Source organism: Garra rufa, chromosome 24 (genome assembly GCF_049309525.1).
Source record: "Garra rufa chromosome 24, GarRuf1.0, whole genome shotgun sequence".
Lineage (NCBI taxonomy): Eukaryota > Metazoa > Chordata > Actinopteri > Cypriniformes > Cyprinidae > Garra > Garra rufa.
The window spans coordinates 33,104,015-33,119,124 of NC_133384.1; the positions used below are offsets into that span (position 1 = coordinate 33,104,015).

The following is a 15,110-nucleotide window of genomic DNA, read 5'->3' on the forward strand; positions in this document are numbered from 1 at the left end:
TCTCAGACTAAGGCTCCAAATGAATCACTAATGCTCAGACTCAGGCTGCAAATGAATCAATACTGCGCAGAGTCAGGCTCCAGAAGAATCACTCCTACGCAAACTTGGGCTCCAAATGAATTGCTACTGTGCAGACTCAGGCTCCAAATGAATCACTATTTATAGAACTAAGGCTCCAAATGAATCACTACTGCTCAAAGTTAGGCTCCAAATAAATCACTAATTCTCAGACTCAGGCTCCAAATGAATCACTAATTCTCAGACTCAGGCTCCAAATGAATCACTAATTCTCAGACTAAGGCTCCAAATGAATCACTACTGCTCAGACTCGGGCTCCAAATGAATCACTACTGCTCAGAGTTAGGCTCCAAATGAATCACTACTGCTCAGACTCGGGCTCCAAATGAATCACTACTGCTCAGAGTTAGGCTCCAAATGAATCACTAATTCTCAGACTAAGGCTCCAAATGAATCACTAATGCTCAGACTCAGGCTCCAAATGAATCAATACTGCGCAGAGTCAGGCTCCAAAAGAATCACTCCTACGCAAACTCAGGCTCCAAATGAATCACTATTTATAGAACTAAGGCTCCAAATGAATCACTACTGCTCAGACTCGGGCTCCAAATGAATCACTACTGCTCAGAGTTAGGCTCCAAATGAATCACTAATTCTCAGACTCAGGCTCCAAATGAATCACTATTTCTCAGACTCAGGCTCCAAATGAATCACTAATGCTCAGACTCAGGCTCCAAATGAATCAATACTGCGCAGAGTCAGGCTCCAAAAGAATCATTCCTACGCAAACTTGGGCTCCTAATAAATTGCTACTGTGCAGACTCAGGCTCCAAATGAAACACTACTGCTCAGACTCAGGCTTCAAATAAATTGCTGCTGCGCAGATCCAGGCTCCAAATGAATCACTACTGCGCAGACTTGGGCTCCAAATGAATCACTACTGCGCAGACTCAGATTCCAAATAAATCATTTCTGATAGCAGACTCAGGTTCAGACATGGTGGGCATTTTGGCTTCACTTTTCTACAGTGGAAGAAAACAGAGATGCATCTTTTTTTCAGTCTGTGGTTGTTACTTTCTGTGCTGTTGCTAGGTGGTTACTTTCTGGCCCAAGTTAAAAGAAATCATTCCAAAGTTTCTGTGATATTCTGTTCTCTTCAATGTTTCAGTTTTCAGTTTCATGAGATTTTGCCTGTTCTATCATCGCAAGGTGAAAATTAGTTGTTTCATTTTTAAATTCTTTTTGCACTGAACTCATTGATTTAAATGTAAATACTGCGTCACAGTGACATAGAAGGAAAGTGTTAGGGTTAGTGGGAGTTAGTTGAGAACATTCATCTTTTTTGCCAACAAACAATCATGTAGGCATCAGCTGACTAATGAGGATATCAAGCAGGTTCAGCTGTGCTTTCATAAATCAAATCGATTATATTCCTGCTTGATTTCAGAGCAACACATGGGGGTGTGAGATAAAAAAAATTAAACAACATTGTGCTGAGTGCGTTTTTATGCTCGTACTTTAGCTGGTTTAAACCTTTCATGGATAAATATGAAACAAACCAGTAGGTGGCGACAAGTGCTTGTCTTAATAAGTGATTGATTGAATCATTGATTCAAACGATTTGTTCAGAATGGTTAATTCATTTAGAAATGAAGCAAGTGACTGTATATGAATTATTGTATCACTGACTCAAATGATTAATTTAAAAATAGATTTGTTTAAAAACTGATCAGTTCAGAAAATTAAACACCACGGTGTTGCTCTGAGATGCAAAACATTTCTGCTCCAGCTTTGTGTTTTTTTTGGCGAAACAAAAAAACAATATTTTGTCTAAAATGTAACTCAATATTAACTTCTTTGCTGTACTGTTCTATAAAATCAATTTTACATTTCACGTTCACTCGCTGATATTCGGGAAAACTGCACTATTAACTACATGATATCTTATAAATATAAAACCACAAAAACCCATGCAGGGACATTTTTGCTCTCATAACCTGAATTATATAAGCATTCTAACTGCATTCTAATAGGCTTCATCACACACTAAATGATTTAAAACTCTCAAGACATGTTTGTGTTTGTTGCAAATTGACTTGCTCAATAATGTCAGTTTGCCCCGGGTTAAAACAATTATGTAGGTGATAAATGTCATACACTCCTAGTGACATGGCACTTTCTATACCCTCAATATGAATTGTATGCGTTTCTATCTATCAGATCGACAAATTTTCTGTGTTGGTGCCTTTACGGTCAGAGGTTTGTTATTTAACAGTTCATTGGCGAGAGTAAGATCTCGTAAGACAATCGGAAACCAAGTCTGTTTCTGTTTTTACTGCATTGTCAGTGTCAGTGTGTGCAGGTTTTAATTACAAACATACTGCATGAATTCAGCAAGATTTAAATCATTTCCACAGGTTAAGCGTCCACGTTCTCCTCCCTCACGCGCCCCCCTGATCTCTCTACCGCTCTGAGACACGTTGTTTTGTTGTCAAAAAATGCACGTGGTGCTGTGTTGATGAAGGGTGATGGAAAAAAGAGTCATTTGACTGTCGGTAACCGGATCCCCCGTCAGACGCTGCAGCATGCCGTAAACACTAAAGCTCAGGAAGACCAGACACCCTGGTATGGAGTGTGTTGACAGGGGAAACCCTGACTGAATCAAAGCTGGTGCTGACAAAGATGGTGCCAACACATACATGCATACACAATGCATAACATTTTTAGCAGACCCCAGCACATGACTAGCTGCCATTTGCAGCCTCATTTGCTTCCTGTGACACTCACTCCATGCTTTCTTTGTAAAGCAGTCTTGTGATTTCTGAGAATGAGAAAGACCAATATTGTATTTTATTAAGGCATGTCAATCCAAGACCAAGACGTTTTATGTGCAAGTATCCAATGTCTCATATGCAAAACCTATTATAATTGTTGATTTGTTTTTGACACTACAATAAATAATCAAAAAAAAAAAAAACTGCAAAGAGAAAAAATGTCATTATTATTTTTATTATTATATACAAACAGTTGAGGTCAAAAGTTTACATACACCTTATAGAATCTGCAAAATGTTAATTATTTTACCAAAACATGAGGGATCGTACAAAATGCATGTTATTTTTTAACTAGTGCTGACCTGAATAAGATATTTGACATAAAGGATGTTTACATATAGTCATTATCCAATTTCAAAATAATAGTTGAATTTATTAAAATAACCCTGTTTAGGTGTTTACATATGCTTGATTCTTAATACTGTGTTGTTACCTGAATGATCCACAGGTGTGTATTTTTAATTTTTTTGCTGAGTGATAGTTGTTCATGAGCTCCTTATTGTCCTGAACAGTTAAACTGCTTGCTTTTCTTCAGAAAAAACATTCAGGCTCCACAAATTCTTTGGTTTTTCAACATTTCTGTGTATTTGAACCTGTTCCAACAATGACTGTATGGTTTTGAGATCCATCTTTTGACACTTTTGGTCAACTGAGATTTGGTCAATTGTAACTTATTTTGTCTTTTGTGAAACATGTAGCTTCTGAAGTGAAGTACTAAATGGAAAAAGATATTTAGGTAAAATAAGAAAAAAAATGTCACATCTTCATTCTGTTCAAAAGTTTTTACCCCTGGCTCTTAATGCATTGTTTTTCCTTCTGGAACATCAGTGAGTGTTTGAACCTTCTGTAATAGTTGCATATAGTCCCTCAGTTGTCCTCAGTGTGAAAAGATGGATCTCAAAATCATACAGTCATTGTTGGAAAGGGTTCAAATACACAAAAATGCTGAAAAACCAGAGAATTTGTTTGGTTAACTGTTCAGGACAAACAAGTGACTCACAGCTTTCAGGTTACAACACACTATTGAAAATACGGAAATATTGAAAAGCGTATGTAAACATTTGAATTAAAATAAATAAATTCAACTATTATTTTCTCTTGTGGACTATATTTAAGCGTTTTTTGTGTGAAATATTTTTCAGGTTTTTGAAGGAAATACTACTTTAGTTAATTTGCTTTAGATTAAGTTGTTTTAGAGTATTCTTTTATATATTTATTTATATATATGAATATGATGATAATAATAATATTTTTATATTAGTATTAATAGAGGTTACATTTTTGGTTTGTAGTCTAATGCTTATTTATTATAGTGTCAAAAAGGAATTTAAACATTTTGTTGTCATCTGATTTGCAATTTGAATTGCAAATTGGTTTAATCTTTGTTTTGGGTTGTGCCTAGCTGTTACGCTTAAAATGTTACTCAAGAATGACTAGCTGTTGCATAAACAGATGAGTAATGTATGTAAACAACACATTAACACTTGTGTATATACAGAGGGGTGTAATGGTGTTGTCTTTATTACTATAGCTCAGCTGGTAACATGTGGTGCACATCAATATAAACATCTTTCAGATGCATAAATGCACTTATACACTTTTACATAGTCATAAATACATGTTTATGTGTTTAAAATGACACTCTGTGCAGCATCAGTTGATTATGCCATCCCATTATTGCTCCCTCATGATTTGATTTGTCTTGGTCAATGTTTTCATTTGAAGTGTTTTTGTGTTTTAGAGCTATAAATTATTATAGTGTTTTGTTGGCCTACTATGAGTCAAGAGTGGGTCAGCTGACTGTGTTCAGTTCAACTTCTGCACCCTCACTGTTTTTTTTATCTAAATGGTTTAGTTGTTGCTGAGGCAACCATCACTATTTCTAGTGATCTATACTTGCATATCAAGCGGTGATGCTCTTTTGACTTGGAATAGAAAATAACCACCCAAAATCCCTTTCAACCCCATAGCAACACCCTGAACAGATCGTCTCTGTTTAATTTTTTTCTGTTCTGAGATGGTTTTTCTACTTTTGTGGCATCTTAGTGTTCAATTTTTCCCAAAGTAATTTGTGAAGCTAAACTGTGAGCTTTAATATATTAATATTTATTTGTTTGCCTGGTAACACAGTAGTAAAAAGGATAATTTTCATTTTATGTTAATTTTTTAATATTTAATTTCATATTTTGATATATTTTTATATTTTGTCTAATATTTAGTATAAAAAACTGTTTAAATAGACATATTGTTTCTTATTTTCAAGTTGTCTTGGCTCTGTTTACAAGTTCTGTTCACGCATGCTTAAAATCAGATTATAAGCATATGCTTGAAATCCATGTTTATACCCTTCAACATGCTGCTTAGATGTTCTGAATATTTTTTTTTCATGTGTGTGTCTTAACGAATCCATGCTCTCATTACAACTAGTTTGCATTTACGTCCTGCCTTTTTTTCTTTATGTTCCTTTCTCCTCCTTGAGTTTTTGTGGCCAGTTTCCAGACAATAATTAGCATTTAACTTTGGGTCCAAGAAGATATGTTGTTCCAGTAAAAACTCAGAGCAGTATAAACAAGCTAAAGAAGTTCTCTGTGCTCCGACAGGAGGGGTTGGATGTTTTCTAGAAGAAGTAGAACACAATGTGCTTTACGGGTCGGATTACAACCCTGTTTATCAAAAGCTCTGCTCTTATTGGCCAGAGCCGTACCGGAAGGAATCCCGCCCACTGTGTCTCGGCCAATCAGCTGCCAGAGAAGTTTTGGTGCATGTGTGAAGGAAACGGAGGGGGAGTGGGGTACCTACATCGAGTACGCTTGTGTGAAATGTGTGTGTGTGTGAGTGTTTGGACAAGCTCAATGGATCGCAGTTCCTGGAAGCGCCTCCAAGTTGCTGTGAATTCCTGCGAACGCTCACAATAACAGATTCCTGAAAGTGGCTAGTGACTGGCTGACCAATGACAGGGATCTGGTGGGGGCATCGACCCCCAGTCCCGCTCCGCTGGAGGAAGCGCCTGAAACAGACCTGAGTGGAATAAAGAAGGGGGTTGTTTATGTCAACCTGGCCATACCACAAAATGCTACTGCCCAGTCACCCCTCCTGTTCTCCGGTTTCATAGACACACGGGTCTAAACAAGCCTCCGTGTTCACAACCGCACTCGTTTAACCCCTGTGTTCTTTAGCAGCACTACAACAGGGTAACAACAGGTCAGGATGATTCCAGATACGACAGTCACGGTTCATCAAAGCGAGTGAATCAACACATAACTCAACTTCTTTTTTAGATTTAGCAAATGCAATACAGCAAAAGATTAGATAAATAGACATAAATTGATGGATAAATTGAAACTGAATCATTTTCAAGAAGAAAATTGAACACAATTGAATGCAAACAAAAAGAAGCTTGAGTGAATCTTGTTTTCTGTCAGCTGCGTGTGAATCAACATGTAACTCAATTTCTATGTTGCCTTTTCCAATGTAATACAGCAAAAGATTAGATATATAGACATAAATTGATGGATAAATTGAAACATTCTCTTTTAAGAAGAAATTTCAAACATACTTGAATGCGAACAAAAAGAAGCTTGTTCGCAGCTATGCTGCCTTTTCCAGTGTAATACGGCAAAAGATGAGAAAAATAGACATAAATTGATGGATAAATTGAACTGAATCATATTCAAGAAGAAATTTGAACTCAATTGAATGCGAACAAAATGAAGCTTGAGTGAATCTTGTTTTCTGTCGGCTCTGCGTGTGAATCAACATGTAACTTAACTTCTATGCTGCCTTTTCCAATATAATACGGCAAAAGATGAGATAAATAGACATACATTGATGGATAAATTGAAACTGAATCATATACAAGAAGAAATTTGAACTCAATTGAATGCGAACAAAAAGAAGCTTGAGTGAATCTTGTTTTCTGTCGGCTCTGCGTGTGAATCAACATGTAACTCAATTTCTATGCTGCCCTTTCCAATGTAATACGGCAAAAGATTAAATAAATAACCATAAATTGATCGATAAATTGAAACTGAATAATTTTCATGAAGAAATTTGAACACAATTGAAATTGAACAAAAAGAAGCTTGAGTGAATCTTGTTTTCTGTCGGCTCTGCGTGTGAATCAGCATGTAACTCAATTTCTATGCTGCCTTTTCCAATGTAATATGGCAAAAGGTGAGATAAATAGACAAATTGATGGATAAATTTAAACTGAATCATATTTAAGAAGAAATTTGAACACAGTTGAATGCAAACAAAAAGAAGCTTGAGTGAATCTTGTTTTCTGTCGGCTCTGCGTGTGAATCAACATGTAACTCAATTTCTATGCTGCCTTTTCCAATGTAAAATAGCAAAAGGTGAGATAAATAGACATAAATTGAGCCTGATTCATATCCCTGATTCATATCCTGATTCATAATTTGAACACTTGAATGCGAACAAAAAGAAGCTTGAGTGAATCTTGTTTTCTGTCGGCTCTGCATGTGAATCAACACATAACTCAACTTCTTTACCACATTTAGAAAAGTAATATGGTAAAAGATGAGATAAATAGACAGAAATTGCTGGATAAATTGAAACTGATTCATATCCGTGCAGAAATTTGAACACAACTGAATGCAAACAAAAAAAAGCTTAAGTGAATCCTGTTTTTTGTTGGCTCTGCATGTGTATCAACACCTAATTCAATTCAACTTCTTTGCCTCATTTAGCAATGTAATACGGCAAAAGGTGAGATAAGTAGACATAAATTGAGCCTGAATCATATCCCTGCAGAAATCTGAACAATTGAATGCGAACAAAAAGAAGCTTGAGAGAAACTTGTTTTCTGTTGCCTCTGCTAGGGAATCAACACCTAATTCAACTTGTGTGCCACCTTTTCCAATTTAATACAGCAGAATATGATTTTAATAGACAGAAATTGATGGTAAAATTGAAACTGATTCATATCCAAGCACAAATTGAATGTGAATGCGAACAAAAATATCATTCTTTGCATAATATGAACACATAACTCAACCTCTGTCTCCTTTTGCAACAAAAGATGAGATAAATGGCCAGAAATAGACAAGAAAATAGGCAGAACTTCACAATTCAGAATGCAAATAAATGCTATTCATCATGCAGATATTGAAATGACTGGTTAGATTTCAAATAGCTATTATTATAGTATGAGAGATTTTCATGCTTCGTATTTATATTTGGCATTTTGTAAAAACTCCTAAAAAGATCTATAGCTTTGGATGTGCTGTCTTCTAAGCTGTAAATAAGATACATTTGAAAAATGAAATTTTAAAATAAAATCAATAAAAATAAAACACTTACTAAAAAATATAACATTTTATTTGTTTTTCCACCTCATGTGACGAGTAAGTGAGCGAGCGAACGTTGTTAAATTATGGAAATATTAACGTCAAATCTTTGGGAGTACTTCAAGTAAATATTTTTGGGTCATAGGGTTTTGACTAAAAAAACAGTTTGTGAATCTCTGTTCTAAACAGTCTACTAAACTTTGGTAATAGTCTCCACATTAAATGGTTTGAGGTGAATTAGTTGCAGAAAATGTGGAAAAGAAAAAGAATAAAAATAGAATATCTCAGGAATATCGGTGCAGACCTGCCCTGCAAGCACTTTTTTTAACCAAACAAAACATCTTCAAATCAGTGTGAAGAATGTATGAATCAACTGTGTTTATTTTTGTATTCCACTATAGTTATCTCTACTGTGCAATCAAATCACTGTCTCGCATGTGAAAATATATTTAAATACCAGCCTGTTTGTTTAGTCCTGTGGTTTGCTGGCCCCAAAAAAAGTCCCCAGTCACTGTGAACTGACTATCTGTGGAGACTATTAATACCTGCAAAAATATCATTTTGAGTATAGAAACACCGCCATGTGACCACTGCGAGTCAGTCCATAGATCAAGTTATTAGTTAGTCCCTGTCTGGTGCCAAAGTCAACATTTAATCTGTAGACGGTATCTGTATCTGTGTGAGCGTTTGTTGTTGGCATGAAGCTTCCCTCTTCATCAGAGACTCTCATTTGCGGGTCTTAATTTTGCCCAGTTTATTTATGAACACACTTTGTCATTAAGAGTTCAAATGCCTGCTGGATTTTTAGAAAGGTAGTCACAACTTCAGTCTTTCTCAACCACTCTCTTGCCATTTTAATTTTAATTTAGCATGCTTAATCAGGGCCATAACAAAAATACTAAACATTTGTATTGCAAAAGCAATGAAACATTGTGCAAACAAAATAAGTCAAATAAAGCAAAATATCAGTAGTGCAATAAAAATAAGTAGGGAATATTTACTACAGGCTGTTAAATGGTTAAACATTATTGTTTCTTTCTCTTTGTCAGGTTGTGTGCTCTCGTTCAGGATGGTTACGGGATGTTCGGTGAGGTTCTTCTGCAGTGTGTGTCCACAGAATCAGAGATCCAGGAGAACTCGGAGCAGCTGGAGGGCCGTGTGTGTCTCCTCCAGTCCTTGAGAGTCGTCCAGCGTCTTACACGTGACAAGTGAGTCTGTGATATAATCAAATGACACTAAAAACATCCTGCTAATCTAAAAAAGATATAATTTTGAAGTTTTTTTTTCATGAGTATTATTAGAAATCTTTGAAGATAATCACAGCCAAATTGATTCCTTCTTCCTTAAAGCCTTTTTATTTTTGGCCACAGCCTAGCAGTTAGTAAACGTCCTATTATATGATATGATATTATATTATATACAGTTATATTGAATTATTTTGCAGACTCTTTTATCCAAAACAACTTACAAAAAGGAATAATATAAAATAATTTTAAGTTATTTTACCAAAATAAGAGGGATCATACAAAGTGCATGTTATTTTTTTTTAATACTGACCTGAATGAGATATTTCACATAAAATATGAGAAAATAATAGTTTAATTTATAAAAATGGCCCTATTCAAAAGTTGATTCTTAAAAGGATAGTTCACCCAAAAATGAAAATTTGATGTTTATCTGCTTACCCCCAGGGCATCCAAGATGTAGGTGACTTTGTTTCCTCAGTAGAACACAAACGAAAATTTTTTAACTCAAACCGCTGCAGTCTGTTAGTGATTTAATGGCAGTGGATGGGTACCAAACCTTTGAAATTAAAGAAAAACATGCACAGCCAAATCCAAATTACACCCTATTTATATAATTTTTTACCTTTTGATATACAGCCATGTCCAACAACTGTCCCGAGCTCTGGCGTAGTATACGCAAACTCCGGAAGCGATCTGTCGCGTGTGTACAACACTCATTGTTTACACAGAGCACAGAGCATGTGTGTATAGCGGCTATTCAAAATGATAATTACTTGTGCTTATCCTGATTGTTCAAACCGATTTAAAGCTAAAAGATTACGTTTACTTGCGCAAACTCATCCGGGTCTGTTGACATTTCACCGATTTCCCCTTCCAGCGTGTACACAAGTAACACTCCGAATGCTGAGCTGAGTTGGACATTGCTGTATATCAAAGGTAAAACATGATACAAATACTGTTCAGTTTCTCGCAAAAAACAATCGTTTTGTGTCTTAGGACATTAATGTATCGTCACGAGGATTTGTCTGTGCGTGTTTTTCTGTACTTTCAAAGGTTTGGTGCCCATCCACTGCCATTAAATCACTAACAGACTGCAGCGGTTTGAGTTAAAAATCTTTGTTTGTGTTTTTCTGAGGAAACAAAGTCACCTACATCTTGGATGCCCTGGGGGTAAGCAGATAAACATCAAATTTTAATTTTTGGGTGAACTATCCCTTTAATACTGTGCTGTTACCTGAATGATCCACAGCTGTGTTTGTTTTTTTGTTTGTTTGTTTAGTGAAATTTGTTCATGAGTTCTTTTCTTTGGCCTGAACCATTAAACTGTCCACTGTTCTTTAGAAAAGACCTTCAGATCTCACAAAATCTTTGGTTTTCCAGCATTTTTGTGTATTTGAACCCTTTCCAACAATGACTGTATGGATTTGAGATCTATCTTATCATACTGAGGACAACTGAGAGACTCATATGCAACTATTACAGAACGTTCAAATGCTCACTGATGCTTCAGAATAAAACAGAATGCATTAAGAGCTGGGGTGTGAAAACTTTTGGAATTTGAAGATCAGGGTGAATGTAACTTATTTTGTCTTCTCGAAAACATGTAAGTATCTTCTTTAGATTCTGAAGGGCAGTACTAAATGGGAAAAATAAGATATTTAGACAAAATAAGAAAAATGTACACATCTTCATTCTGGTCAAAAGTTTTTACCCCCTGGCTCTTAATGTTTTCTTCTGAAGCATCAGTGAGTGTTTGAACGTTCTGTAATAGCTGCATATGAGTCTCTCAGTTGTCCTCAGTGTGAAAAGATGGATCTCAAAATCATACAGTCATTGCTGGAAAGGGTTCCGTTACACAAAATAATGCTTAAAAACCACATAATTTGTGGGACCTGAAGAATTTGTCTAAAGAACAGCAGACAGTTTAACTGTTCAGGACAAACAAGAAACTCATGAACAACTATCACCACAGCTGTGGATCATTCGGGTAACAACACAGTATTAATAATCAAGTTAGTATTCAAACTGCATATCTTCATATTTTGTCTCCAACTGCACCCTGTTTCAACCTTACTGCACTCCATTGAACTGAAAGTTAATACGAGCTGCTGTTTCCTCCCTCTCCAGCTCAGATTAGCAGCTCACAGTGTCAGTGTGTCTGCAGCACACCGGCCTGCTAGATTTAAGTCTGCGTTGAGTATTATTGGCCTCTCGCCACATGCGTCTGCTCACTCAAGGCTGTCTGAGTGGGCACTGCTTTAACATATGTGTTGTTTAAGGTAAAGATGGCACGTGATGGAAAAGTCTGGTGACACCTTTCCACAGATATGAACATGAGCTGTGTACACAAATACTCAAGATGCTTTTCAACACACAATGCTTATTTGGAATCAACAGCCATCTATATGGTGAACTTGGTCTGTGAGATTAGGGTTAGGGCACTTAAAGAGAAGAGCTAAAGACTATGGTTTATAAAGTTTTAAATATGGATATTTTACTTAAACAAACGCATTGATTTGGTTCAGAAGGCCTTTATTAACGCCCTGGGACCGTGTGGAGCACTTTTTACAATGGATTAATCTATTTTAATATTATTAATTACTGTTTCTTTTACATTTTCTCATTTCTTTTTGTAATTGTATCTTAAATTTTAGAAAGTTTTTTATTATTGCCATTTCATTTTTATTAATATCTTCAATTAGCTTTTTTCAGTTTTAGTTTTTATTTCCAGTTTGTTTTGTTTTTGTCATTTTTATTCTTTTCTTTTTAAATGGTACAATTTAGCTTTTATTAATATCTTCAATTAGCTTTTTTGCCCCATATTTTTAGCTTTCTTGTTAATTTTATCTTAATCTTTAGTCATTTTATGTGCTTTTTAAATTTGTATTATTTTTTAACATTATTATCTTTCAAGCATTATAATGGCAGTGAATGGGTGTTGAGAGATTAAAAGCTAGAGACTATGGTTTATAGAGTTTTAAATATGCATATTAAACCGAAACAAACGCATTGGTTTGGTTTAGAAGGCCTTTGTTTACCCCCTGGGACCATGTGGAGCACTTTTTTTATGATGGATTAATCTATTTTAATAATATTAATTGTTTATTTTTACATTTGCTCATTTTTTTTTTTTGTAATTGTAGCTTAAATTTTAGAACGTTTTTTATTATTGCCATTACATTTTTTTAACATCTTCAATTAGCTTTTTTTTTTTTCAGTTTTAGTTTTTATTTCCAGTTTGTTGTTTTTGACATTTTTATTCTTTTCTTTTTAAATAGTACATTTCAGTTTTTATTCATATCCAATTAGCTCCCCCCCATATTTTAAGCTTTCTTTTTAATTTTATCTTAATCTTTAGTCAGTTTATGTGCTTTTTTATTTTATTTTTATTATTATTACATCCAAGCATTATAATGGCAGTGAATGGGTGTTGAGAGATTAAAAGCTAGAGAGTAGAATTTTTTTAAAAGTTTTAAATATTTTACTTAAACAAACGCATTGATTTGGTTTCAAAGGCCTTTATTAACCCCCTGGGACCATGTGGAGCACTTTTTTATGATGGATTAATCTATTTTAATAATATTAATTATTGTTTCTTTTTACATTTTCTTAATTCTTTTTGTAATTGTAGCTTAAATTTTAGAAAGATTTTTATTATTGCAATTTCATTTTATATCTTCAATTAATCTTTTTTTTTTTTAGTTTTTATTTGCAGTTTGTTTTGTGTTTTTGACATTTTTATTCTTTTCTTTTTAAATAGTACAATTTAGCTTTTATTAATATCTTCAATTAGCTTTTTTCCCCATATTTTTGCTTTCTTTTTAATTTTATCTTCCATCTTAATCATTTTATGTGCTTTTTTAATTTGTATTAATTATTTAATTATTACTTCCAAGTATTATAATGGCAGTGAATGGGTGTTGAGAGATTAAAAGCTAGAGACTATATTTTTTATAAATTTTTTAATATTTTACTTACATAATTTTTATTAATATCTTCAATTAGCTTTTTTCAGTTTCAGTTTTTATTTCCAGTTTGTTTTGTGTTTTTGTCATTTTTATTCTTTTCTTTTTAAATAGTACAATTTAGCTTTTACTAATATCTTTAATTAGCTTTTCCCCCCATATTCTTAGCTTTTTTTAATGTTATCTTAATCTTTAGTCGTTTTATGTGCTTTTTTAATTTGTATTATTTTTTTAAGTATTACTTCCAAGCATTATAATGGCAGTGAATGGGTGTTGAGAGATTAAAAGCTAGAGACTATGGTTTATAAAGTTTTAAATATGGATATTTTACTTAAACAAACGCATTGATTTGTTTCAGAAGACCTTTATTATCCCCTGAGACCATGTGGAGCACTTTTTATGCTGAATGGATGCACTTTATTGAACTTCAAAATCTCAACACCCATTCACTGCAACAATATAGCTTTGAAGAGCCAGGACATTTTTAATATAACTCCAATTGTATTCGTCTTAAAGAAGAAAGTCATACACACCTAGGATGGCTTGAGGGTGAGTAAATCATGGGGTAATTTTCATTTTAGGTGACTATCCCTTTAAGACAATTCTGTCCTTGATTAGTTGCCCTCATGTACTTCAAAACTTGATTGAGTCTGTTAGTTTTTTTTGCAGATTATGCTCAGGAATAGACGGCTTTTGCCAAAAATGAACAATGTGATTGTCTGCGCTGCAAGACATACAATTTCAGGCTTAATTTTAGTCTCTTTCTCTCAGTATGCACTAAGCTCCTCTGTTAAGTGTTTTGAGCAAGGGCTCGTCCCGCTGGACTGGATGGGGCGGTTGAGCGGGTCACAGGAAGAGGTGAGGGGGGAACGGAGAGCTAGACTGTGATTGAGGCAGCTGTGGAACTGGTTGTGAGTGATCAGATCATGCTGCACTGAGGCACACACAGGGTTCAAGAACGCTTTTTAAGCTTTACAAAGAACATTTTATTCTGTCGTTCTGCAAATCCATCTGTTTATGGGAGCTTTTATGAGTCCAAAAACTGAAGAATCTATGAAAAATTACAAATCAAGAACTTCTGATGATCTACAAACAGCTATATAGCAACTCGAGAATCATACACCATTATATACTAGTTTTTGTCAGTATTTTGAATTAGCTTTTATTATTATATTTCAGCTTTCTTTTTCATTGTAGTTTAACGTAAGTTATCTTTTGTGCTTTTGTCATTTTTATTACTTTTTAAAATATTACTATTTTAATTAATCTATTTTAATAATATTAATTAGTGTTTGTGTAATTATAGCTTAAGTTTTAGAAAGTTTTTTTTTCTTCAATTAGCTTTTCTTTTTATATTTTCAGCTTTTTTTAATTTTATCTTAATCTTTAGTCATTTTATGTGCTCTTTAAATTTGTATAATTTTTTAATTGTTCATTTTTAAGTTTATTTCAGTTTTAGTTTTTGTTTCCAGTTTGTTTTGTGTTTTTGCCATTTTTTTTAACAAATATTACTTTTAATCTTTTATTATTATTTTTAATTAGATTTTCTTTTTATATTTTCAGCTTTCTTTTTAATTTTAGCTTAATATTTAGTAATTTTGTCTTTTGGTAATTAGTATTATTTTTTAATTATTATTATAGCTATTTAGAGTAAATGTATTTTATTTCAGTTTTAGTTTTTATTTCCAGTTTGTTTTGTTCTGTTTTTTTTTTTTGACATTTTTATTATTTTCTTTT

At 34.0% G+C, this 15,110-nt stretch overlaps 1 protein-coding gene across 1 annotated transcript in view; it reads left to right on the forward strand.

Annotated features, from left to right (window-relative positions):
* The window catches only part of spidr (scaffold protein involved in DNA repair), an 80,795-nt gene that overhangs the window by 41,581 nt on the left and 24,104 nt on the right, over window positions 1–15,110 (forward strand). The window contains exon 7 of the mRNA XM_073830881.1: window positions 9,211–9,369. Coding sequence (XP_073686982.1) covers window positions 9,211–9,369 — 159 coding nt within the window. The remainder of the gene's footprint in view (window positions 1–9,210; window positions 9,370–15,110) is intronic.